Source organism: Cyprinus carpio, chromosome A15, assembly GCF_018340385.1.
Source record: "Cyprinus carpio isolate SPL01 chromosome A15, ASM1834038v1, whole genome shotgun sequence".
In the NCBI taxonomy this organism is placed as follows: Eukaryota; Metazoa; Chordata; class Actinopteri; order Cypriniformes; family Cyprinidae; genus Cyprinus; species Cyprinus carpio.
The window spans coordinates 25,287,715-25,313,688 of NC_056586.1; the positions used below are offsets into that span (position 1 = coordinate 25,287,715).

The following is a 25,974-nucleotide window of genomic DNA, read 5'->3' on the forward strand; positions in this document are numbered from 1 at the left end:
TAGTTGGGTCGGTGTCTCCAGGGTCCGACCTCTTTGGCTTTATTTAACTTTTTAAGTAAGAGAGAATAATCTAGTGTTTTGCACGTGAAAGGACCCCCGTTTCCCCCGCGTGCAGGCAGAAAGAAAACATTTGAAGTTTCTGTTTAGTCGAACAAAAGAGCCACATGTCATTGAAATCACTGTGCGCGCGCGTGTGTGTGTGTCACTCAAAATGATAACAGTCAAACTCAAATGATCAACAAAGTATCATTTTAAGTGAATAACTTATAAAGTTAATAAAGTGAATAACTTATATTAAGCTATAATATTAAGCTATATTAAAACATGTTACGATATGATAATTCGATATTTTATTTTATTATTTAAATAGTGTTTACATGTCTGTCTTTATATGTATGTAGGCCTATGTCTATATATATATATATATAGGCCTATATATAAGAATAATTTGATTACACGTCATCATGCATTCATTAACAGCAAGCCACTATCTCAGATCAGTTGCTGAAATCTTCGAGTTCCACTTTGGAACGTTGAGAGCAAAATACTTATTTGACCAATCAGCTCTCGTTTACGGGATCCTGTGGACCAATCAGAACGCGATGTTCGAGTACTAGACATGGGGGTCTCTGCAAACTCATAAATGTCTTGGTAGTTTGAGCACTCGCGCTCATCCTAAACGTCTGTTAATAACAATAACGCTGCGATTATAATTCTCGTCACATGATGAAAACAAAGACCAGGGACCACAAAAGAGAAGAGACGCCATTTGATTATTAACATTTCATTTCATCCTCGAGTAGCCTACGTATTTGTCTGTTTTTCCGGAGGGATACAACAAGATCATCGGAGCTTATATTTTTTGTTTTTAATCGTGGAATATTTACATAAATTTTTAAGCCTGCTGAAGAGCACTTTTAGTCACCGCACTGCTCTGGAGCAAAGCGGCTTGGCAGGGACCGTTCCGAGGATGATGCGTCCAACTCTCTCTCAGAACTATCCCCGCAGCGGCTTCCCAATGGAGGGTAACATGTTACATTAAATATGCACAATAAAATAATTTAATTTTACATTTTAAATTTGAGGAAAAGTGTAAACTATTTTTGGAATCTGGGTTGCATGAGTAGACTAACTAAACTGAAAACGGTGATGTTATTTTTCCACAAGAAAAAAAAAGTTTTTTTTTTAATTATTATTTAGCATGAAGTAGCCTACATTTCTGTTCAAATTTAAATATTTTATTACAATATTAAAAGTTGTTAACTGTTGCTAGACTACATTGTATTAATTTCTTTTTAGAATTCTTAAAAAATAAATATTCTTCAGTGATTCTCAAATACCTCCAGTATGAAGAACTAATAACCATTTCACTGTACATTGTGCTTCAGTTTCTTAGATTTTTTTTTTTTTTTTGTTAAAAAAGGCTGTTTTAATCGGCATCATTCATTTATTTTCATCATCAAGCACCAGGCTTTGTTTCCATGCATCTGCCGCAATAATTCCTTTAATTTCTACTCGATTGCATGAGTTTAGAGTTTCTCAATCAGTCATTAATTTCAAATAGCGTGACTGTAACTTTAGCACCACTTTTAATTTACCTTCAATTTAAAGCAGCAATTATACTGACTGTTTACTGTGTTGCTTTTTTAAAAAAAAGAAAAAAAAAGAAAAAAGAAAAAACGTGTTTAGAAACACCTGAATATGCGAATTAATTGCACATGGAGCCTATAAGCTATCTGAACTGTCTTACCCCAGAAGCACACTAAAGTTATTTAGGAATAGTTATGCAGCATGTTTTTTTTTTATTTCTTTCATGTTTCTGCAATTATGTTACCTCTCCACTGTCATGATTTGGGTTGGCTTCGATGCAGTGTCAACTCCGATGGGACAGGGTCGAGTCAACCAGCTTGGAGGAGTTTTCATCAACGGCCGGCCTCTACCAAACCACATTCGGCATAAGATAGTGGAGATGGCCCATCACGGGATCCGGCCCTGCGTGATATCCCGCCAGCTCAGAGTCTCTCACGGCTGCGTCTCCAAAATCCTGTGCCGGTACCAGGAGACTGGATCCATCCGGCCTGGAGCCATCGGCGGGAGTAAATCCAAGGTGAGGGAGGCATGGAAGTGCGCATCCATCTGTTCCAGCGGGGCATGCGGATATTTCCAAGGAAACTTGTGGATAATCTCGGAGCAACTAGGTCGATGATTGACCGACAACGCCGACTGACTTTTGACATAATGACCCTGAATTTGAAATACGAGTCTTTGAATTGAATCAGGCACCTTGTTGAGTGTTTTTATTTATTTATTTTTATTATTTTTAACAGACTACATCTCCAGATGTGGAGAAGCGCGTTGAGGAATATAAACGGGAAAAACCTGGAATATTCAGTTGGGAAATTCAGGATAAATTGCTCAAAGAGGGCATTTGTGACCGGAACAACGTACCCTCAGGTATGCGTCAAACATAACGAAAAAAATACATGAACTAGGCTACAGTGTGCGAAAAAAAAAAAACTTTTTAACTCACAGTTAGTAGTCAACTTTTTTATTTTCTTGTGATATGCATAAAATCTATAATACAGCGATGAACAATGTTTTGTCAACGTAAGCTAGATCGACGTATTGAAATGCATATTTCTATATTAAAAGCTATAAAACATATTATGAGCACTTACACATTCGGATCAACTCTTGTCCAGTGAGTGCGATAAGCCGCATCATGAGAGGCAGATGCGGCGAGAGAGGTGACGAGGAGGAGGAGGAGGACGAGGATGAAGAGGACATCGAAAAGCGCGAGCAGGAAGAACACGGCCGCAGGAGCGGACACAGCATCGAGGGGATTCTCGCAGACAGATGTGAGTGGATCCTACAAACTCTTTAACAGGTTTTAGAAATAACTGTGATTGTAGTTTATCTAGAGTTGTTGGAAATATATGACTGAATTGAACTAGAATGAAAGACTTATTTTTTTTTTATGAATATATATATGTATATATATATATATATATATATATATATATATATATATATATATATATATATATATATATAATATATATATATATGGCTTGAAACCCTTGAGGCCTATAATGGTGATACAAGCTTTTAATGATTCTTATAAATTTAACCATATAGCAAAATAAAGAAATTAGCCTGCCAGACAATTGCTTAAAAATGCTTGTAAAGCTTTGTGCATTAATATAAATTGTTCCCAAGCATGAATTTCTCAGCAAAATATTTTTTTAAATGGACAGACTGCATAATGAAGGAAAGCAGGACAACAAGTGTCTAGAAGTGTTCAAAATCATCCCAGGATGCACTTTATAAAGTTGGCTGAAAGAATTTCCAGAATGTGTAAAGCTGTAATCTAGCTGTAATTCATTCATTTAACGTTTCTTGGTCAGTGCATCATTTTTAATTTGTGTTAATTCATAGTTTTGATGACTTTTATTATTTTGATGAATTTATGAATTTATTATATGCAATGAGGAGCCCAAGTAGTTTATAAAGCATAAATATAAACAAAAATGTGGTGTATTGACTTGTAACATTTCTAGTATATTAATTAGTTTCTTTGCATTAATGATGAATTAGATTTACTGATGATCAATAACCAATAATAAATCTGAAGTATATTAACAAGTATTATGCAACAGGCATGAGGGAAGTGGGAGGAAAAAGCCACCAAACATGTTGGAAATCTGTTTAAAGTGGCCCCAATGATAGATTCATTCTGCAAATGCAATGAGGATCTTAAATGGAGTTCTACATTTCACTTGAATTTCACTTAAAAAAAGGAAAATATAAGTTATATACTAAAACAAATTTAATAATCCATAAAAAATAAGAAAATTGTCATTTTCATTAATTTACCGTACTCGCCCTCATGTCATTGCAAACCTACTGTACATGACCTTTCTTCTGTTTCTTTCTGTTCTCTGAAGGAGAAATTATCATAAATATTAAAATATGACAACAAAATGAATTGTTAAGAAAGGACATCATAGCATTTCTGTGCAGAGAGGCCTCAGAGGAATCAAAAGGAAAAATTTGATGAAGAACAGTGGAAGAGAGTCTATTTTTGCCTTCTTGCTGCCTACTGGCCAACAGCTGAAGTGACTGATGTTTTGCTGTTCTGTAATGATATTTAATGAGCTAACAGTCTGTCCCTGCGTGACTAATTAAGGTGAACGTTATTGACTGCCTCTGATGCCCTGCTAACACCACTTCAGCTCCCTAAATAATACTGATCGGGATGCAGTGTCACACTTAATGGTGATGGGAGTTTATTAAAGGCTATTTCCGTCAATAGGGACCAGTGTTCTCGGCTGTTCCTTCATGGCCCGGAGCGGCGGTCACAATGGGGGCGAGCCTCTCATCATGCGCGTTGCCACAAAGCCATTCCGTCACGCTCTCCCTGTCTCGCGATCCAAGAAAGACGAGTTGCCCGAGCCGTTTAAATCAGGCTCTTTATTTGAACTTCACTTTCATCTGTCCAATGAGTCAAACACGCCTTGCTCTTTTTCTCCTCTGTCCTCCTCATGCCCCGTTCTACCTCTCTTGGCCTGCGGCAGATTTTCAGTTAATATCTGTGGGCCGTTGTCAGTCCCTTCCATTTCCAACGCCCCTCCTTTTCTGGGAGACACAGACAGGCAAGTTGAGTTCAGCATTTACACCCTTCTTCTGAATAGGCAACAGCTTGATTCCTGAACCCTCTCCTTCATACTGTCTCCATATATCATCTTAAAGACTCAAAGATGTTGATGTGTGTGGGGGGAGTCTGTAGGTTATGAAATCTCACTGTTTGCTATCCCTCCCCTCATCCCAGCTAACAAAAATATGTTTTATGAACATTCTAACCTAACATTACATTAAAAAAACATCATTTAATGAACTCTCAACGAACAAACAATACCACCATTTTAAATAAATGTTTAAAAAACGTAACTTTTCTTGGTTATGTGAACATTAGAAAAAAAAAAAACGCTTAGAGAAAGTTCTATTTTATCATTTAAAAAAAAAATTATGGGAATGTTACAACTGAATGTTCTCTGAACATCTAAAACTATAAGTAGTAAAGTTAAAAAAAAACTTAGACAAATATGCAACAAATGTTAAATGTTATACTAAAACATGCCAGATAAATTTGAATGAACATTCTATTAACGTTCCCAGATGTTTGTTCATAACTTTGAGAGAAACTTCCAAGCTAATAAAAACATGTTCTACGAATGTTTTCCTAATGTTCCCTTTAAGCTCTTAAAATGTTATTTCTGAACATTCTCTGTACGTTCTAAAACATCCAATTTTTTAAAAAAAAAATGTTTAAAGATTTTTATTGGTTATGTAAACAGAAAAACATGAAGAGAACACTCCACTTTATCAGTCTGCAAACATTATGGGAAGGTAACTTTTGAAAGTTCTCTGAACCATCTGAAAGTAATAAGTAGTAGCAATTAAAAATGTTAGACAAACATGCAACAAGAAAAAAAAAACGTATGCAAAAATAATGTTTTTGACTGAGAATGATATTAAAGACCAACGTTCTGTTAACATTACAGGAAGAATTTTTGTTCATAACTTTGAGAGAACCTTGCCAGAACATTACACAAAGTTCTGAGAATGTTCCCTTTTCAGTTCCTGGCATGCATTGTGTCCTGTTGGAAAAGATATAATTAATTTACTCAAACAGAAAATGATACTGAGAAACATATTTAGAAAAGTGTAAAATTATTGACACTCCTATAATATGCACATATGCACATGTGGCCAAACATATGCACATGCACAAACATGCAAACACACGCATGGATGCACACACGTATACATGCATACATAAACAGTGCCAACTGGCCCAGTGCGGGATGGTTTGTGTGGCACCATGGAGTGTGCAGTCAGCGGGTCGTAATTCAACAAACAAACACCAACACAAGCACAAGAACACAAATGCACCACCAAACCCTACAAAAGGAAACTTTGTCAACACAAACTTGGCTAGATGAAGCCTGGGCTTAAAATCTGTAGGAGGAGTAACAGGTGCAAATTTGGTCTCGGGTTAGGAATAAAAAACTAGTGAAATGATTGATATAGAGTAATATTTTATTTGAAATATTAAAGCATACATTGCATCCTTTTCTGACACAGAGTGCGACAGACAGTGAGAGGAGTACAGTTGGACGGACAATTCTGGGAAACCCCCCAAACAAAACTGTCTCCATTGTGTCCAGCGTGCAGTGTCAGGGTCAGCAGACTTAGGAATCTATGTCTGCTTGAGTTGAGGCCCTGAAGGCAAAACTACAGTGTGCATGTCAGTTAGGACACAGACTGCATGAAAACAACACTGAGAGAGTTCAGGGAGGTTGCTTTTTATTGGATAGTTGATAAGTGAGCCTATAAGACTTAAGTATGAAAACATGAATCAACTCACCTTATCACAATCACAAAGTGCAGTTTCTTGCTTAGTTTGTTTTTTTAAAAATATGGTGCATTGTTTACAAACATTTGTCTGAATATGTGTTTTCATTTGTTAAACAGAGCAGGATGAAATCACTGGTGTTTGACCTCCGGTGATCAAAGGTCACACTGGTGTGTGTTTAGAGTGACAGGTGACAACTTCCTGTTTTAACTCTATTCCCTTAAAGGCACTCACTACACACTATGTACATACTAGCATATTAATCTAGTGCTATTTCTGTAGTAAGTGTATAGTATGCAAATTTTTTGTATTGCGCAAAATGATCACCACGATTGCCAAAATATGCAATACACACAATGTAAGAAATACTATATACAATGCAATGCACTGACCTGATCTTTATGTATATATCACAGTATGATTTATTAATAGCGATCTTATTCTTGACTTATTTTCTGATCATACAGACATACATTGCTGTTCAAAAGTTGGAGGTTTGCAATAATTTTTTATGTTTTCAATAGAAATCTTAAGGCTGCATTTATTTGATAAAAATACAGTAAAACGAGTAATGTGATATATTATTACAATTTAAATGTTTTAAAGTGCAATTTATGCAAAGCTGAACTTTCAGCATCATTACTCCAGTCTTCAGTGTCACATGATCTTCAGAAATCATTCTAATATGCTGATTTGCTGCTCAAGGAACATGTTGAAAACATTTTTTTGGAAACTATGAATCCCCCCCCCCCCAGGATTATCTGATGAATAGAAAGTACAAAAGAACAGCATTTATTTGCTGTAATATGGGTCTTTACTGTACTTTTGATTAATTCAATGCATCCTTGCTGAATAAAAGTATTAATTTAATTCAACTTTTGAGCGGTGGTATAAGATAACACATTTCTACAGAAACTTGGATTAAAAATGCAAAATAATCATCTCTAATTAATAGCTTGAAGCCAAGTGTGATGAAGCCATATCGTGCACCATTAAATGTTTATAGTTGCATGCATGCTGTTTCACGCACTAACTTCTTTTACAAAAGCCACACCGCCAAAAAAACGTATCAAAAGTGACTCGAGAGCAAAGCAAAAGAGGCTAAACAGATGAACAGCACATTTGGTTTAGAGCTGGAACGTGTGGTTGTTTGAGGGCAGCTGCGAGGGTCACAGTTGCTCTTTAGCAAGTCAAGTCCTCCCTCTGTTTCTCTCTGTTCCTAAACGCTGGGGGGCAGATGGGCCCACGAGCTGTCACTCATCCTTTCTGTCTCCGGCATCTGTTAGTTCTCTATGTACTGCTTAATGTAGTCGGGCAGTCACTCAGCCAACCTCGGCACTGAAAAGGACCCGCTTCGCTCTCCCCTCTCCGAGACGCTGCATTAGTTCCCAAGCTTTCTTTTGTGCATGTCTTTGTCTTTCTTTTTTGGCTGTTTTTGATGGCGAGGGGCCATGTCATTGGCTCAATTAGCTCTCTTCATTACCTGCCCCCAAGAGAATCACTCTTACACACACACACAGACTAACTCTACACACGCACATATGGTTTTATCCTGACCCGACCAAAACTAAGTGCAAAAGCCTGCTGGATATGCACTCGCCGTCCTGCAGTATTAATGAAACTCCTTAGGTGGATTCTGTGTACATGAACGCATGAGGTAAATGGGCTCAGGGTGATATTTCGCCTCTGAATATTGAATTTAAGCGACGAGGGCCCAGAGCTTAAGAGAAACGGCAGATGGAGATGCTTTTAGGGACTGCACCGTTTACATAGCGGAGGGCTAAAATATCTTAAAACACATACTCATGCACACTACACGCTATACGTGCCAAAGACCTGAAAACACACACACACATACACACTGTGTATTTACAGAAGGCAGAATATCTCTAGATTCTCCAGCGGCTCCATTTCCATGACGTTTGGGTTTTGGTTGTGTGTGTGTTTAGAACCGAATTAAACTGGTGTTTACTGTGCCTAATTTGCTACCCAAGTCATCAGATGTCAGAATTAAACTGGTGTTTACTGTTTGCTCTTTGGTTCTGTTTATTCACTTGCCTTGATTGTCATTCAGTCATCAAAAATATAAAAATTAAATGCTTGCTTATTTGCTACCCAAGTCATCAGATGTCAAAAATGAACACTGAGACCATTTACTCACCCTTGTGTTGTTACAGTATATTTTTTTCCATTCAATTGTCAAGCTCCTAAAATGACAAAAAGCACCATAAAAGTATCAAAAGCAGTTCATGCAACTACATTTCAACTACATTAAAGTCAAAAACTTAATTAATATAATAACTTAGTATAAAGTAGAATAGAATTTATAGTCATCGAATCACCCTAAAAACATTAAGTTACACCAACATATCTAAATTTAACGATATTGGCTACTAGAACAAAAAAGAACATTTTTGACCATATTTACTCATCCTTGTGTTGTTCCGATCCTATATTTTCTTTCTTGTGAAAACACTTTTCCATACAGTGACAAAAACCTGCATCTGTCAATTTGCCTAAAAAGACAAAAAGCACCATAAAAGCAGTATAAAAGTAGTCTATGTGCACTATATTTCATATTTTCTTACAGTGAATCATACAATAGATTGACAAATTCACAGTTGTTTTCACTGATTCTGGTGTCAAATCTCATTTGAGACTGCATTTTTTAACTTGCCACATTGCGATCGCTTTTAATGATGTGAGAACCAAAGCTGTTTAGTATCAGTCGTGTCTAGAGCATATTTACATAGACAAGCATAGTAAAAAATGAATTAAAAATCAGCACAGAAGATCACAGCCACCTAGTTGAGCTTGGTAGTGTTAACCTAAAATGTATGAAAAAATGTGTAATATAATATAAAAACTTAATATATAACATACATTATCTGAATCACCCTAAACAAACACTAAAACAATGAAACATCGAGCTGGCGCCGATACAGGATGGCTGCCTCAGTGACGTGCTCTGCAGTTGTTTTTGTGTTTTTGTTAGTTTGTCCTGTCTCTAGTTATATTCCTGCAATCAGTTTCACCAGGGACGAATTGCTGGACATTCGGCACCACACATCTCCCGATATATTACCGGTTTTCGACTATTCTGATGTTTTGCTGGACATTTTTGTCGGTGGAGCAGCTGCGCTGATCACACGCTTCAAGAGGACACGCAGACGAGGAAAAAGAGCTGGCGCGCTCGTGAGACTCAGAAAACGCGGATTTCGAACGCCGTTGCCTAGCATCCATCTGGCAATCTCCGCTCTCTCCCCAACAAAAACGGACGAACTCCTTCTGCTCCTCTCGGACAAATAAGGATTTCTCACACTCTGCTGCTCTGTGTTTCACGGAGAACTTGGCTGCATGACGCTATTCCGGACAGCGCGCTCCATCTGCCGGGCTTTCAGCTGTTCAGAGCGGACCGCGATACAGAATCAACGGGGAAATCGCGCGGCGGCGGAACGTGCTTTTACATCAATGAACGGTGGTGTACAGATGTAACTGTGTTAAAAAAAGATGTGCTGCTCAGATCTCGAAACACTCTTCATTAACTGCAAACCGTTCTATTCGCCGCGGGAGTTTCACTCGTTCATTCTGGTGAGTGTTTACATCCCTCCGCAAGCGCACGTAAGTCTGGCTTTACAGAAACTCGCTGATCAGATCACAGAGACAGAACAACAACACCCGGACTCCATTTTAATCATTCTTGGGGACTTTAATAAAGCCAACCTCTCCCGTGAGCTGCCATAATACAGACAGCATGTTACATGTCCCACAAGAGACAGTAATATATTGGATCACTGTTACACCACAATAAAGGATGCATATCACTCTGTTCCACGAGCAGCTTTGGGACGGTTCTGATCACTGTCTGATTCATCTTATACCGACCTACAGGCAGAAACTAAAATCAGCTAAACCTGTAGTAAGGACTGTAAAAAGATGGACTAATGAAGCAGAGCAGGATTTACAATCTTGTTTTGACCTCACTGATTGGAGTGTTTTTGAAGCTGCTGCCACTGATCTGGACGAACTCACAGAGACTGTAACATCTTATATCAGTTTCTGTGAGGATATGTGTATTCCTACCAGGACTCAACTAATTTACAACAATGACAAACCGTGGTTCACAGCAAAACTCAGTCAGCTCCGTCAGGCCAAAGAAGATGCTTTCAGGAAGGGGGACAATGTCTTGTATAAACAGGCTAAATACACACTGGAAAAGGAGATCAAAGTGGCAAAGAGGAATTATTCTGATAAAATAAGGACTCAGTTCACTTCCAACGACTCAGCATCAGTGTGGAAAAGTCTGAAAGAGATCACCAATTACAAGACACCACCCCCCAGCACTGTGGAGAATCAACGACTGGCAGACGATCTGAACGAGTTTTACTGCAGGTTTGAAAGAACACCCATCACCTGAACACCCATCACCTGCCCTGAACATCTCTCCACACAACCGTTCACACCATTTACACCTCTTGCAACCCGTCCTGAACACCTCTCCAAACAACCGCCCTCACCATTCACACCTCCTGCATCCCCCCTCTCCCCCACACCCTGCAATACAGATAAGCGAGGATGCGGTGCGCCAGGTCTTCCGGAAGCAGAAAAGGAAAAAAGCACCAGGCCCAGACTGTGTTACACCAGCTTGTCTGAAATCCTGTGCTGACCAACTGGCCCCCATCTTCACACAGATCTTCAACAGATCACTGGAGCTGTGTGAAGTCCCTTCATGCTTCAAACGCTCCACCATCGTCCCTATCCCAAAGAAATCCAAAAATTACAGGACTAAATGACTACAGGCCTGTGGCTTTAACGTCTGTGGTCATGAAGTCATTTGAAAAAACTGGTGCTGGCCCACCTGAAGGACATTACTGGACCCTTACTGGATCCTCTTCAGTTTGCCTACAGAGCAAACAGGTCTGTGGACGATGCAGTAAACATTGGACTGCATTATGTTCTGCAACACCTAGACAGACCAGGGACTTATGTGAGAATCCTGTTTGTGGACTTCAGCTCGGCCTTCAACACGATCATCCCAAACCTCCTCCTCCCCAAACTAACTCAGCTCTCTGTGCCCACCTCCGTCTGTCAGTGGATCAACAGCTTCCTGACAGACAGGCAGCAGCTAGTGAGGCTGGGAAAATACACATCCAGCACCCGTACAATCAGCACTGGAGCTCCCCAGGGCTGTGTTCTCTCCCCACTGCTCTTCTCCCTGTACACTAACGATTGCACATCTAAGGACCCCTCTGTCAAGCTCCTGAAGTTTGCAGATGACACCACACTCATTGGCCTCATTCAGGATGGTGACGAGTCTGCTTACAGACAGGAGGTTAAAGAGCTGGCTGTCTGGTGTACTCTCAACAACCTGGAGCTTAACACGCTCAAAACAGTGGAGGTGATCGTGGACTTCAGGAGAAAACCCCCCTGCTCTCCCCCCACTAACCATCATGAACAGCACTGTGACTGCAGTGGAGTCATTCAGGTTCCTGGGCACCACCATCTCTCAGGACCTGAAGTGGGACATTCACATTGACTCCATTGTGAAAAAGGCCCAGCAGAGGTTGTACTTCCTTCGCCAGCTGAGGAAGTTTAACCTGCCACAGGAGCTGCTGAAACAGTTCTACTCCGCCATCATTGAATCCGTCCTCTGCACTTCAGTAACTGTCTGGTTCAGCTCAGCTTCTAAATCTGACCTCAGAAGACTACAGAGGGTAGTCCGGACTGCAGAGAGAATCATCGGTACAACCCTCCTCGTCTATTCAAGAACTGTACTTATCCAGAGTGAGCAAAAGGGCTGGCAAAATCACTCTGGACCCCTCACATCCAGCACACTCCCTGTTTGAACTGTTGCCATCTGGTCGACGCTACAGAGCTCTGAGCACCAGAACGGCCAGACACAGGAACAGTTTCTTCCCCCCCAGGCAATCCATCTAATGAACACTTGACAATAACTGTGGAACACATTACACTATTTATTTTTACAGACACATACACTTATTATCTAACACACATACTTAATGTACACTTAAATTATTATTTTTTTGCACATAATATACCTGTACATACATAACTGCTCGTAATATATCTGCCATACAATTGTCAATTTGTATATTGTCATTCCTTACCTACTGATTTGTATTTTTTGTATTTTTTTATTCTTTTATTGTGTGTTTTTTTGTTCTGTCATTCTGTTTCACTGCGGAGCTTCTGCTTCTGTCACGAAAACAAATTCCTCGTATGTGTAAACATACCTGGCAATAAAGCTCATTCTGATTCTGATTCTGATTCTGATTCTGAAATGCATCAGGTTACACCAACAAAACCCACAGATGACTCATTATTCAGAGCAGTGTCCACATCCCAAGTTTCAGGTGCTTCTGCGCTATTTCTAAATGGGTTTTTGAAGAGACTGAGCACTTGAACTACCCGGCCGAACCTTTTCCCTTTCTGCCCTGCCACCCACCCACCTTTGGCCTTCTCTCTGCCCCTTCCACCCCCTCCAGGGCAGGTGACGGCCTCCACTGAGAGCCCCGGCCGTCATGACGGATTCCACAGATGGAGCGTGCAAATCGATCCGACAAAGACTGAAGGGAAGACAGAATGAGAGAGAGAGATGCACAAATAGCTCAATGTCTGTAGAATAAAAAATCACTAAATATGAATTTCCTTTAATTCCAGGACCATGAATATATAGTTCCCAGCTTCTCTGTCTGGAATGTCACAACATTCACAACAACACATGCTTCAGTGTTCCTTCAACCAAATTCTCCCATAGTTCTCATACGCACATTTCTGTTTGAAACAAGAAAAACAAAAGCTTTTTATGAGGAAATATGTCATGTTTTATTATATGAATGATTTGCGCTTTATTTATTTATTTACAATTTAATTTTACAATCATTCAGCACATTGCCTCTTTCTTTTCTCCTCCGCTGTATTTCTCTTTCATCCTGTTTTTTTTTTTTTTTTTTTTTTTTTTTTTTTTGCTCTTGTGCATTTTATATTCCCTCCTGCAACTCTCTCTGTCTGTGTTTTATTCTTTGACTGTTGCTCTGTGTACTTTTTAGTTACTGAGGCAAAATGGAGAGAGAAAGAAAAAAGAAAACAAATAACTACTTTACAAAAAAAAAAAAAACCTTGCTCAAAACTTTCAAGAAAAGATGTGAAGAAGCACATAGAATTCTCTTCACAAAAACATTATATTATTAAAAATTAGTAAAAGCTGCTAAAACATGTTTGTTTGGTTCTTCTACGCATTGAAGAGCATCTTCTGTGCTTCTGTTTTTTCATATTTGTGTGTATTTTCTACAGTAGGCTTATGACACTTACAATTGTTTAAGTGGGGATTTGCCATTAACCACTACTGCTTCCAAAACACTAGACAAAACCTAATCCAATTTAAAAATAAATAATAAAAAATTATTAAACACACATGCGCACAAAAATTTTCAAGAATTTTTATTTATGTATTTTTAAAAATTGGATTTGAAGAGACTGAAGAGTTTGGATACTTTTGATTTTTTTTTAATCTATATAAAATTATATATACATATATAAACATTATATAATATATAAAATATTTCTTACATTAAATATTATATAAAATAAAATACAGTTCAGAATATATTCAAAATCTTAAAATATACCGTATAAATAAATTACAAATATTTATTTTCTTACATTATATTTATAGTACATATTTAGATATTTAGAAAATTATATAATGTATAAAAATAATATCTACATTATACCATTTTCTAAATAAACTTATAAAATTTTTTTTTTTATATCTTAATTACATAATAAAAAAAAATCATAAAGTGTGGAAAAAAAAATCTGTTTTTCTTTGCATCCGTGTTTCAGGGAGACCATCTGATAATCTGATAATCAAATCCAATTTAAAAATAAATAAATAAATATTTCATATATATATATATATATATATATATATATATATATATATATGATGTATAAAAAATTCTAATTTCATTCTTTGCATTTGTGTGTGTTTCAGCGAGTCCATCTGACGAAGGTTCAGATGTGGAATCGGAGCCCGATCTGCCACTGAAAAGGAAACAGCGTCGCAGTCGAACGACATTCACAGCCGAACAGCTGGAGGAGCTGGAGAGAGCCTTCGAACGCACGCATTACCCTGATATCTACACCAGAGAAGAGCTCGCTCAGAGAGCCAAACTCACAGAGGCACGAGTGCAGGTACACATACACCCCACACACCTGCCAAAACAACAGACAGAATCAAAAACTATTTCATTACACTCCTACATTTGTCTTTTCTCAGGTGTGGTTCAGTAACAGACGAGCTCGTTGGAGGAAGCAAGCGGGAGCCAATCAGCTCATGCCGTTCAATCACCTGATCCCTGGTGGTTTTTCACATCTCTCCCCGTATCAGCTGTCAGAGAGCCCGTACCCACCCTCTGGCCTTTCTCAAGGTAAACATGTTGTATTTACATCCACTTTGACATATAAAATCTTTCCGGGTAGATTCTATTAATGACTGTTTGTGTTCTCAGATTCGAGTACTGTACACAGACCTCATCCGCTCACGCTGCCTGCAGGCCATCAGAGTTCTGGTGGGGCGGGGCCGGAGGGCGGGGCTTCCTACCTTCCAGTCGCCATGGTTACGCAGGATATTCAGATACATTTGGACCTCATAACAGTCACACCAACTCTGCCATCAGTAATGGACTGTCTTCTCAGGTAATGAAGTCATTCAATTGTTTTAAACCCCTGAATGTAATTTCTAAGAATGCTCAGTTATGAGTGAGTTGTGAGTTGTCAGGCTTTGTTTGTCACATGACTATGTCTGAACTTCAAACTGGATAGGAGTAAAGCCTCAATGGCCTGATGTTGATTTCCACAGAAAATAATGTCAACTTGTCCCTCATTTTGCATACAGGAACACAATTATCATGGAAGTCTAGGCAAGTGTTCAGCATCAGAAATGCACTTTTAACATAAAATCATTTTCATGTTTTAAATGCGTTTCCAGAACACTTAAATATTGCATCTGTGTATGATAAAATCACTTAAAGTTTTTCTTTCATGCAATGAAAATCTAAAAATCTATACCTGATATGTCATATGTATATAAATTTCTTCCAGTAGAAAAAAGAAAATATTTAACAATGTGAAGTTATTTTATAATATTATAATATTAATGTAATTATATTATAAACTATTTAATAAATAATATTTATTAATGTTTAGCATATTTAATTTAATATTAATTTATAATGTTTAAAATCTAAATGTTTTCTGGTGGAAAAATGTTAAATTTGTTTATTAATTAATTAATTTATTTCATGATTTAATTACTAATAAGTAGATTATATGCATACACATTAAAGTCCAATGAAAAAAAATATTCATGTTCTTAATGAAAGGTTTATTTATTTATATGACACTTTATCCATTTAACAGTTTAATTAATTTAATTAATTGATTTCATTTTTTCCATTTATTTATTTTATATATATATATATAATTAAAACGTTTTTTGTGACAAATTCACAAAACTATGAGCTGCAAGTTAAGGGATGAGTCTAAATTGTCTGAATTATTTGTGGTGCTTGGCAGCAAGATCAAGCCTAAACCTAGCACATTTTTTGAGATTTTAAAAACAGCATAAAAAATAGTGTATTTAGTTAGTTAGCTAAACCCTTAAATGTTAAAAACATGCAGTTGAAAGTGAGTCAGTGGACGGTGCAGTGGATCCCACCTGTTGACCCACAGCTGAGTGTCAGTTTAATGGGCTCTTCTGGCTTCTGTAGAAACTATTACACATTCCAAGACAACGCATTACGCAGATAAATTCCACCATCCAAGGGCCATTTTTCACTCGGTTATCTTTAGCTTTCCACTGGACCGTGCAAACGCAGCACAGAACACACAGAAACACTGACACCCCTCTGTGTGAGAGATAGACGACTGACCTCCACATGCTTCTCATTTGTTAAAGGAGCGCACCAAAGCCTCAACGGGGGGTGTTTGTCAAGAACACTGACAGCCTGCGATGAATTACAGGTCTGACGGGTGTGAATGTAGTGAGGAGTGAGTCTGGTACAGTCTCACATTCTCGCTGTCATCATCCACAGTGCTAATACATGAAAAATGCTGTTAAGATTCAAAGCATCCCGGCGTAGTATTGAGATGGATGTTTCAATCTTCACAGTGTTACATATATATATATATTGGGGTCAACAAGATTTTTTACGTGTTTTTTTAAAGAAACAAATACTTTTATTCAGCAAGCATGCATTAAATTGATCAAAAGTGACAGTAAAATATTTATAATCTTAAAAAAGATAGCTATTTCTCAATGTTATAGTGAATTAAAAACTTTGTATGTAACTTCCCACTGCCAAACTCTACTATTTTATATAGTATCCAGAAAGTATGTACATTTGGAATAAAGGTGTTGTTTTTTTAGATTCCATTGAGTGCTAAATTTTCCAAAAATCATAAAGAAAACCTTCCAGAGCTTCGGAAACAGAATTCCACCATGGTTTCGGCACACGTCACTCCCTGCTCCACTATGGGAAATGGTTTAAGCGAGACCATGTGCGTGACCGTGTGTGTGTGTGTGTGTGCTGCAGTGCTTTGACTGTATGCACTGATGTAATAGGATCCTGTAGCCTGGGAGACATGCTTTTCTCTCTCTGTTTCTATGTAAAGGTGCTTATTTGGTGCAGCAACTGGAGTATGTGTTTATTTTGGCCATATTTCTGCTGGTAGATTCAATTAGGCTTCAGGAACTTTTATTCCCCAGAGCGCACATGCAACATTCCTCAAATGCAGCACAGTGTTTTCAAGAGTAAACAGTAATGAGTACACACACCTTAATACACACACACACACACACACACACACACACACACACACACACACACACACACACACACACACACACACACACACACACACACACACACACACTACGCTGCCCTCTGGCTCTGTTCTAGTCCAAGAATCAGATTAAACAATCCCCAAATTCAATTATTTTTTTGCCTGATCAATTGCAGGTCAAATAGATCTACAGATATGTATCTGTATGTGTGTGTGTGTGTGTGTGTGTGTGTGTGTGTGTGTGTGTGTGTGTGTGTGTTATTTTAACAATACAGTCACAACATACTGTATCTCAAGTCTCTTGTTGCTTTTATAAAAACTCAAACGAAAACCACTACAAACTCTGTTTTTGAAACTCAGGGGATTGTGGGTAAAATTAGCCTGTGAAAAAAAGCACACAAAAAAAGCAGATTTGATGCTTAGATGAAAATCTCATGTATTTACATGAAACTTACTTAAATCAAATACAGAATAATATATATATATATATATATATATATATATATATATATATATATATATATATATATATATATATATATATATATATATATATATATATATAAATTAATAATTTGATTTAATATTATATAAATATTAAATAAAGCATTAAAATTTGTTAATGTTTATGTTTATTACATTTTACATTTTAGTTTGGAGGAAAATATTTAGTGCTTCTGACTATATCATAAATACATACATTTATATTTTCATTTAGAATTCAATTACGATTCATATATTTCATAATTTAAATTATGACCTATTGACCTTTTGATCAGTATTAGGATCATATGAGCAGTAAAAGTTCTGATAGGGGCATGTTGGCAGATTATTTTCAGTGCACTATGATTTTGGACGCACTAACCCCAATCTCACACACTTGTTTGAGCGAGGCTGATACTCAGATCTCTGTTTCTCTGTAGGTTATGGGACTCATTAGCCCAGCTGGAGTTTCTCATCAGACTCAGGCTGAGTTTTCTCTGTCGTCTCTCGGCGGTGCTCTGGATTCGGGTGGATCGGTCAGCAGCAGCTGCTCTCAGCGCATGGAGCCACTGTCCAGTCTACCTGCCCTCTCTAACCTGCCCAGCCCACAGTCCTACGTCCAGGCCTCCTTCTACAGCATGGAGCACAGCGCCCCCTACCAGTACAGCCAGTACGGACAAAGTAAGGTCATTATTACTGTCAGACTACTTCATCCTTCTTATCTGACTTAAGCTGTGTGCTGTTTGTTTGTGTCTTAGCAAGTGAGTGAGTGAGCTAGCGAGTCTTAGTTAGTGATGTGCACTTATATCTGGACTGCGTGTGTTTGATTGTGGCTTGCATCATTTGCTGATAGCACACTGTACCTGTCTTCTGTCCATCATTTTCTTTTTTCTTAATAAACCTTGTAAAAAGGCCAAAAATATATAAAAAAAACTGACACCATCAGTTAAGCTTCATATAGTTCACAAACCATAAATTAGCTTAAATTGTCATGATAAAATTTTGTGCAAACTGTACCAAATATATATATATAATTAGTAATTATTATTATTATAGTAAAATATTAATAGTAATATATTAATAATATTAAAATAAAAATATTAATATAATATAGAAATGTATTTATACATTAATATATTAAAATATGTATGAAATAAATATAAAAAAAATTATATATAGATATATATATAAAAACATTTTACTATTTAAAATTGTTTTAACATCTTTAAGTTGCTTAACCAGCAGCTCTTGAAATCAGCTTTGACCAATATTATTCAATTTTGTGCATACTGTACCAAATTTATTAAAATACAAATTTGTATATAGTTACATATTTATATATAATTGTATTTATATATCAAAATATATAATATATAAAAGCTAAATATATAATAAAATTAATTAATATCATATATATAAATAATCATTGCAACAGTTTAAACATTTAAATAAATTCAAATAATTTACATTAACATTAACCATCTCAAAATATAGCTTAATGATAATACTAAATTAAAATAACATTTATAATAATGTCTGTCAGGAAATTCAACAACAGTTTACTCTCTGATGGCTAATATTGCATTAGTGAAAAACTGTCAACAGGTTATATATTTTGTATCTGTATTTGTGTCTGTGTTTACAGCTGCGACACACACAATACGTTGCTACACTCATCACTGAGTTAATTATTACAGTTTTGTGAATGACTTCAAAACGGAGGTGATTCCACTCCAAAATGTGGTTTGTTCTTGACCTGAACAAATAATAAAAGGTTAAAAGGCTTCACACACACATCAGAGGCTGGTATATAGTTGTATGTGATTTGCAGAGGTCTGATACTGTAATATCTGGACCGGGTTCGTGTGTGTGTGAATGTCATGGTTGGATCCTAATCTCCTGTGGCAGGATCATGATGAGAAGCAGCTGCGCTTGTCTAACTCACTATCCACAGCTCGTACAGTTATGCTTGAATGAAACGATGCACAAATACAGCAGCTCTTTAATGAGTCCTTCTTAAAGCGGAGGCTCAGCGTTTGCCCGCCTGGTTGCTGTGTCAAATGGACGACACATGCTTTCTTTTGGAGTTCAACGGCTGCAATAGGTCATGCAAATATTATCAGAACAAATATTACTATTAAGATGTATATTAAATGTGAAATCATTGAACATTATTAATAAATTATGCTCTTTACACCTGAATTTCTTCCAGATTCCTTTCATTATCTGAAGCCTGAAATCGCCTGAACGGCTCGTGCAGCTAAAGGAGTGTGACGTAAAGTCCCAAAGTCCTGGAATAAAGGTTTCTACAGAAGAGAAATGCAGACAGAGATACAAAACTCTTGGCAATAAAAATAAAACTTCTTTACCACTGGATGGCACAGCCGGCAGATCAAAAGATCTCAAACATTCCCTTGAACTCTTCTTCAAAAGCCCTTCCAGCAGAATTATAAACAATCCCAGAAAACACAACGAGACAAGCTGAATCAAAACAAAAAGAGATGTTTTTCACTGAGAAACATGTTGAAGTGCAATATAAAAAAATGGCCATATTCATACGAGCCGATCTTATGAGGCCAGACGAAAGCGCTGAGCTGGATATGTGTTGTAAATAAAAGACAAATGTTTTGTAGCTGAAAAGGAACTTTTCTCATGCATTCCTTGACATCTGAATGATATTTTTGTTTTTTTTAAATGAGCAACGACTATTTGGGAACTTGGGAGTTCAAAATCATACTTGTTTGATTTTACATCTCAGAAATAATTCCTATAGCGGTGCTGTAGTGTTAAAAGGTGCACTGTGAAAATGACTTTTTATTTTAAGCATTTGATATTATCTGATATGTTTAAGACTGCAATATAAATTTGGTCGTCCCCAATAACACTTCCTAATGTTGTTTTTCCTTCTTTCCAAGAGATGGTAAAACACTAAAAGTGCTCAAATATCCTGATAATACAGCCACAACAACTCTGGATGTTTTGTATTAATTTATTTTGTATGTGTGTGTGAGAATGTATATCTGTATCCTCCAGATATTTTGCATAATTAAATCATTCATTGTATGATAATAAACCTTGTTTGTGTGTATATGTACTGAGCTATATACATTTGGGAACAAAGACTTAATTTCAAAGCTTTTGTAGATGTTGGCAATTGCTACATTTATTCATGGCTTTAAAAAAAAAGTTAATGTTTTAGGGTTAGCATAAATTTTAGGTTTTGAATTAGTTGTTATAATTAACTAAAACTAAAACCATAAAAAAATTAAAAATAATAAAATAAACAAGAAAATTTCACAAAATTTAAATTTAAATAGAACAATTAAAATAATAAAATAAAATATAAGTTTTATTAATGATTAATAATATTCCTAAACTTATTTTATTTCAGCTGGTTGTCATTTGTCATTTTAATTTAGTTTAACTTAATACTAAAATGGTACTAAAATAACTGAATAAAAATTATACAGACATATCTTTGAAAAATAATAAAAATGACAAAAACACACAACAAAAAAGACTAAAATTAAGCTAAAATTAAAAAGGAAACACAAAATATACAAAAAAAAAAGATATTAATATAAACTATAACTGTATGTCATTATTACTGAAATGATACTGTGTTCATTATAATTAATTTGACATAAAAACAACAGAATTTAGCACACGGGTGTGATCTCTGCACATCTGTCTGCAGTCATAGCTAACGCTTCACACTTTTCAGGATGATTCACGTCTCTGTTCCTCCTCAGCTGCTCAAACGCTTCACCTGTGCCCTAGCCAACACTGAAAACCTCCTCAAACACAGGGAGACAGATGCTAGTTTATGTCACTCTCTCTCTCTCAGAAGCTTCTTTTGACCCTCTGTCTTCCCCTGTACGTGCCAACCTTCAAACAGCGTCCTCTCCTTCACCCTGCTCCATCATCTGAGGGGTCAAAGTGCAAAGTTCACAGGTCCGACACATGTTCATCACAGCGAGAGACAGATGAAAATAAAACTACAGTCTGATCTGTTTTTCATCTGATCCTCAAACATGGGTCTTGACTTGATTACGCTCACATAGCAGAGAAACACAAATTTGTGCATCAGTTCACCGTATAACATTTTCAAAGTGATATGACACGTTTATGGAGGACCAAACCTGCAGAAATTAATGGATGGATGGATGGATAGATAAAGAAATAAAATAACAGGAAAATAAAGAAATAAACGACTTGATAAAAACAAAGATAATTTATAATAAAATTTTTATTTTTTTTAACTTTATATATATATATATATATATATATATATATATATAGATATATATTTTATGATAGATTATTATATTATATATATATATATATATATATATATATATATATATATATATATATATATATATATATATATTATCTATCTATCTATCTGGATAGATAAAGAAATAAAATAAACCGGAAGATAAAGAAATAACCGACTTGATAAAACAAAGATAATTTCTAATAAAATTGTTATTTTTTTTAACTTTATATATATATATATATATATATATATATATATAATATATATATATATATATATATATATATATATATATATATATATATATATATATATATATATATCTATCTATCTATCTGGATAGATAAAGAAACAAAATAATAGGAAAATAAAGAAATAAAATACATTATAAAAAAAAAAAAATATAATACATAATAAAATATATCAATAATATTATTCCATTATGTATTATTCGCATTTATTATTATTTTATTATATATTTATTTATTTTTACATTTTTATTCTTTTTAACTTTGATTTAATTGTTTTTATATTTATTTATTTATTTATCTAGTAGTTTTTTGTGGTTTTTTCTTCAAATAATCAATATCGCATAGACAAGAGTCACAGCTGTGATTGTGATTGAGATATTGTTTTCATATAACAGTTAATATCATGTAGCTTATGTTTTAAACTAAATATGGCCAGATATCTTGTTAATTTCTTCTCCGCCAACGGAAAATAAATTCAAATAAAATCTCCATTGGCTCTGCAATATTTAGTACAGCTTAAGACTGATTTAAACTGTAGATATATACACATATACACTGATCTACATTTCTAGTTTTCCCCTCTCATTATCTCTTTTATATATTTATGCACAGAACTGCTGTGCAATTTTGGATATCTGCTGATGTATTTCCATCGCAATGCTGCCCTCTACTGGTGTGTAATTACACCTGCAACTCTACCATCAAAACATTAACAAATACTCGAATCAATCCTACAATAACACTACTTCGCATTTTCGTTCCTTTAGTTGCACATACTGTACATAAAGTCCATTAACATTTTGAAATATATCATATCATGTAATAACTGGTTCTTTTTAAGGGCCATACAAACACAAAATGGCACTTGCATTATTTGGGGAGTCAGTGATTCTACAGTCTTTTTAAGAAGAGGGCTGGTGCAGACTAGAAGAAATCTACTTTCTCTTTCACTTCATTCATTCATCACCTGAAACAAGAACCAGCATTGGTCAGTCACATATCTTACACAGTGATTTTGGGAGCAGGTTTGTTTCACTTTGGGTTTGTAGGAGTTTTTCTGATGAACTATGCACAGTGGATTTATACATTCATTTTGTTTTTCTGTGTGCGTTTGTGTGTTTGGACAGAAAGCGTTGATGCTGAGACTGTGGACATCGGTACTCTAGCCCGTATTATTGATTTCTCCAAACAATATTTGATCCCGTTTACTGTTTTCCAGCTATAAGAGAGTTGATGAAGATAAACATCCTCGTCAGTATGCTACAGCCATCAACGTGCCAAAGCATCAGTGTCAAAAGAACTTCAGTCCTGCACAGAACAACTTCCTGACTCAAGAGGATGCGGTGAACGTGAGAAATGCTCTTAGTGATGACACAAAGGCACTTTACCAAGGTGCAGAACTCATCGCTGCAGGAACTAAAAAGGTTGTAAATAAAAACAAGAAATACAACATGCATTCAGAGTCTCTTCTGCTGAATCCTGCTGACAACTCAGCCATGACCAAACTATTAAATAAAAGAAAAGACGGCTGCTCGGTTTTCTACACGTTTGAATCTCCCTGTGTTGACTCATGTCTGAATGCGACCAGGGACCACAACATTTTAAAGGGCCTGGAGAACTGGAAAAAACACAGAGGAATTAAAGCTTTTGTTTTCAAGAATATCTGGAAGCGTGACCTTGAAAAAAATCTCCAGACCATACTTAAGCAGATCGTGGCTCATGTTCCTCTCTACCGCTGTGTGAGTGAGAATCAATGTTATGCTTGTAAAGGGGAAGGAAACACTCCCATAGATGCGCACTGTCTGCCTCCAAAAAAGATCAAAGATGAATTGTAACAGTTCTGTGAGTCTGTGTTCAGATCTGCTAACTTTTGTGTTTAAATTCAATATGGATAGATGAACTACTAAAATGCATTTAAAAATGAGTCATGATTCTTGCTAGAACAAATAAAATACTTCTGCTTGGTAAACACTTGTTTTACATTTACATTTATTCGTTTTATCCAAACTTACAAATGAGGATCTTTTAGAGTAGGCTATGGGCTGCAGTAATGCTCATAAACACACCCACTGTTCTCACACAAAAAATATCTAAATCAAAGAGGAGGAAAGCATGCGGTGAAAGCTGAAGATCATGCTACACTCTTACTTAATGACACCAGGTCTGCAGGCAGGTGCATCAAATGCCTAAAAGACTGTTAAAACGAAGGCTTTTCTTAACTTAAGGGGATTGTTGCAACCAGGCCCTGAAAATACTGATTATTAAGAATGGAAGACAGTTATTGTATTTCATAGACATCACAATGCGATTTCAGAATAATTTGAGAATAATTTTTGGACAAATGCAAACACAAAAACCTTTAAGCAGATTAATTCATTATGCGCTAACTTAATCAAGACTTTGTTTAGATCTTTTTAAGCTTATTTCATTTCTGTTCTGTTTCTATTGTGGATTGCAAACTTTTTCACATATGAAGAGTGGTGCACCTTTGAACACAGATTGACAGCACAGCGAAACAAAAGCACTGCAAAGTCAAATAAAAATGTTAAATGCAATAATTTGTTATGGCTGTAAATGTAATTGTCTGTATTATTGTATAAAAGTATTTATAGTTATATGAGAAATTAAAACCAGAACATTAATAATTTGATAGATATTTATTGCCCTCGGTATTAACAACCTGTTGAAATAAGTTAATGGTGTATCTAAACATTATTACAATATAATTCTTATTCCCAGTGATTAAACATCAAATGAAAAGTTTGAAAAATGATTGCACAACCACCAATTAAGTAAATATGTATGTAAATGGCTATTGAACAAAAGAAGAAGTATGGTGCACTTTTTTCATTTCCATAATGACTCGTCGATTCGTCGCTCTGTTGAGAAAGTGTTGTGTGTTAAACGTGAACATGCTCCCATTTTTGGAACCAGCATATCTCTGTAAGAAAGGTCTGGGTTAATCAACCGAGAGTTCAGGGTGTATGTGACGGTAAGTTAATGTTGCTTTCTGGAATACACCACAGTTTATATCAACCAAAGGTTAAAAAAACAGCTTCAATGAAATGTGTGCTCTTCAGTGAAACTGAAGGTAAATAAAGAGCTATAGAGAAACCTTAATCTTTGTGCTTATTCTCAGTCACATTCAGTGGCTGGTTACATAAACTACTGCTTAAAAGTCATTCTATTTTTTTTTTAAGTCAGATTGGTCTATTTTGAATCTGAAAAGTAAGACTGAACATTTGGTTAACAGCTAGTTGGTCAAAATATTTGTTTAGACACAGTCTTAACTTAGTGACTATGTTCATGCAGCTGGCCCCACTGTGTCACGTTTAGGCTGAAAAAAGTACAGAAAGATGAAGATCAGGTTAAAAAACATCCAAAAATGCAATGATCCAACAAGCAGGCAAGCAAACAGCTTAACATTAATGAGACCAGAGCACTGAAGAGTGCACAAAGAGGAACTTAAATGCTCAGTGGTGATGAACTTACCCTGCATCTCAATGTTCATATATCCATCCTAAATAGTATGTAAGATTAGAATAAGTGTGTCCCAAACCATAGTATGTTGAAAAGAGTATGCCAAAAGTCCCTGGATGGTATACTATTTCAGGTTGATTTTTGAAGTGTGGATCCAAGCACACTCTAATGGCTAAATCACCCACAATCCA

General features: G+C 36.1%; 1 protein-coding gene and 1 pseudogene across 1 annotated transcript; both read left to right on the forward strand.

Moving 5' to 3' along the window:
- The first annotated feature begins 627 nt into the window (after positions 1-627).
- On the forward strand, positions 628-20,044 carry LOC109104455 (annotated as a pseudogene).
- A 1,451-nt stretch (positions 20,045-21,495) lies between these two features.
- LOC109104160 lies at positions 21,496-25,111 on the forward strand. The gene is made up of 3 exons (XM_042771751.1): positions 21,496-21,592; positions 22,916-22,976; positions 23,523-25,111. The coding sequence occupies exons 1-3, from the start codon at positions 21,496-21,498 to the stop codon at positions 24,136-24,138; spliced, it is 774 nt and encodes a 257-aa protein (XP_042627685.1). The 3' UTR covers positions 24,139-25,111.
- Positions 25,112-25,974: the final 863 nt, after the last annotated feature.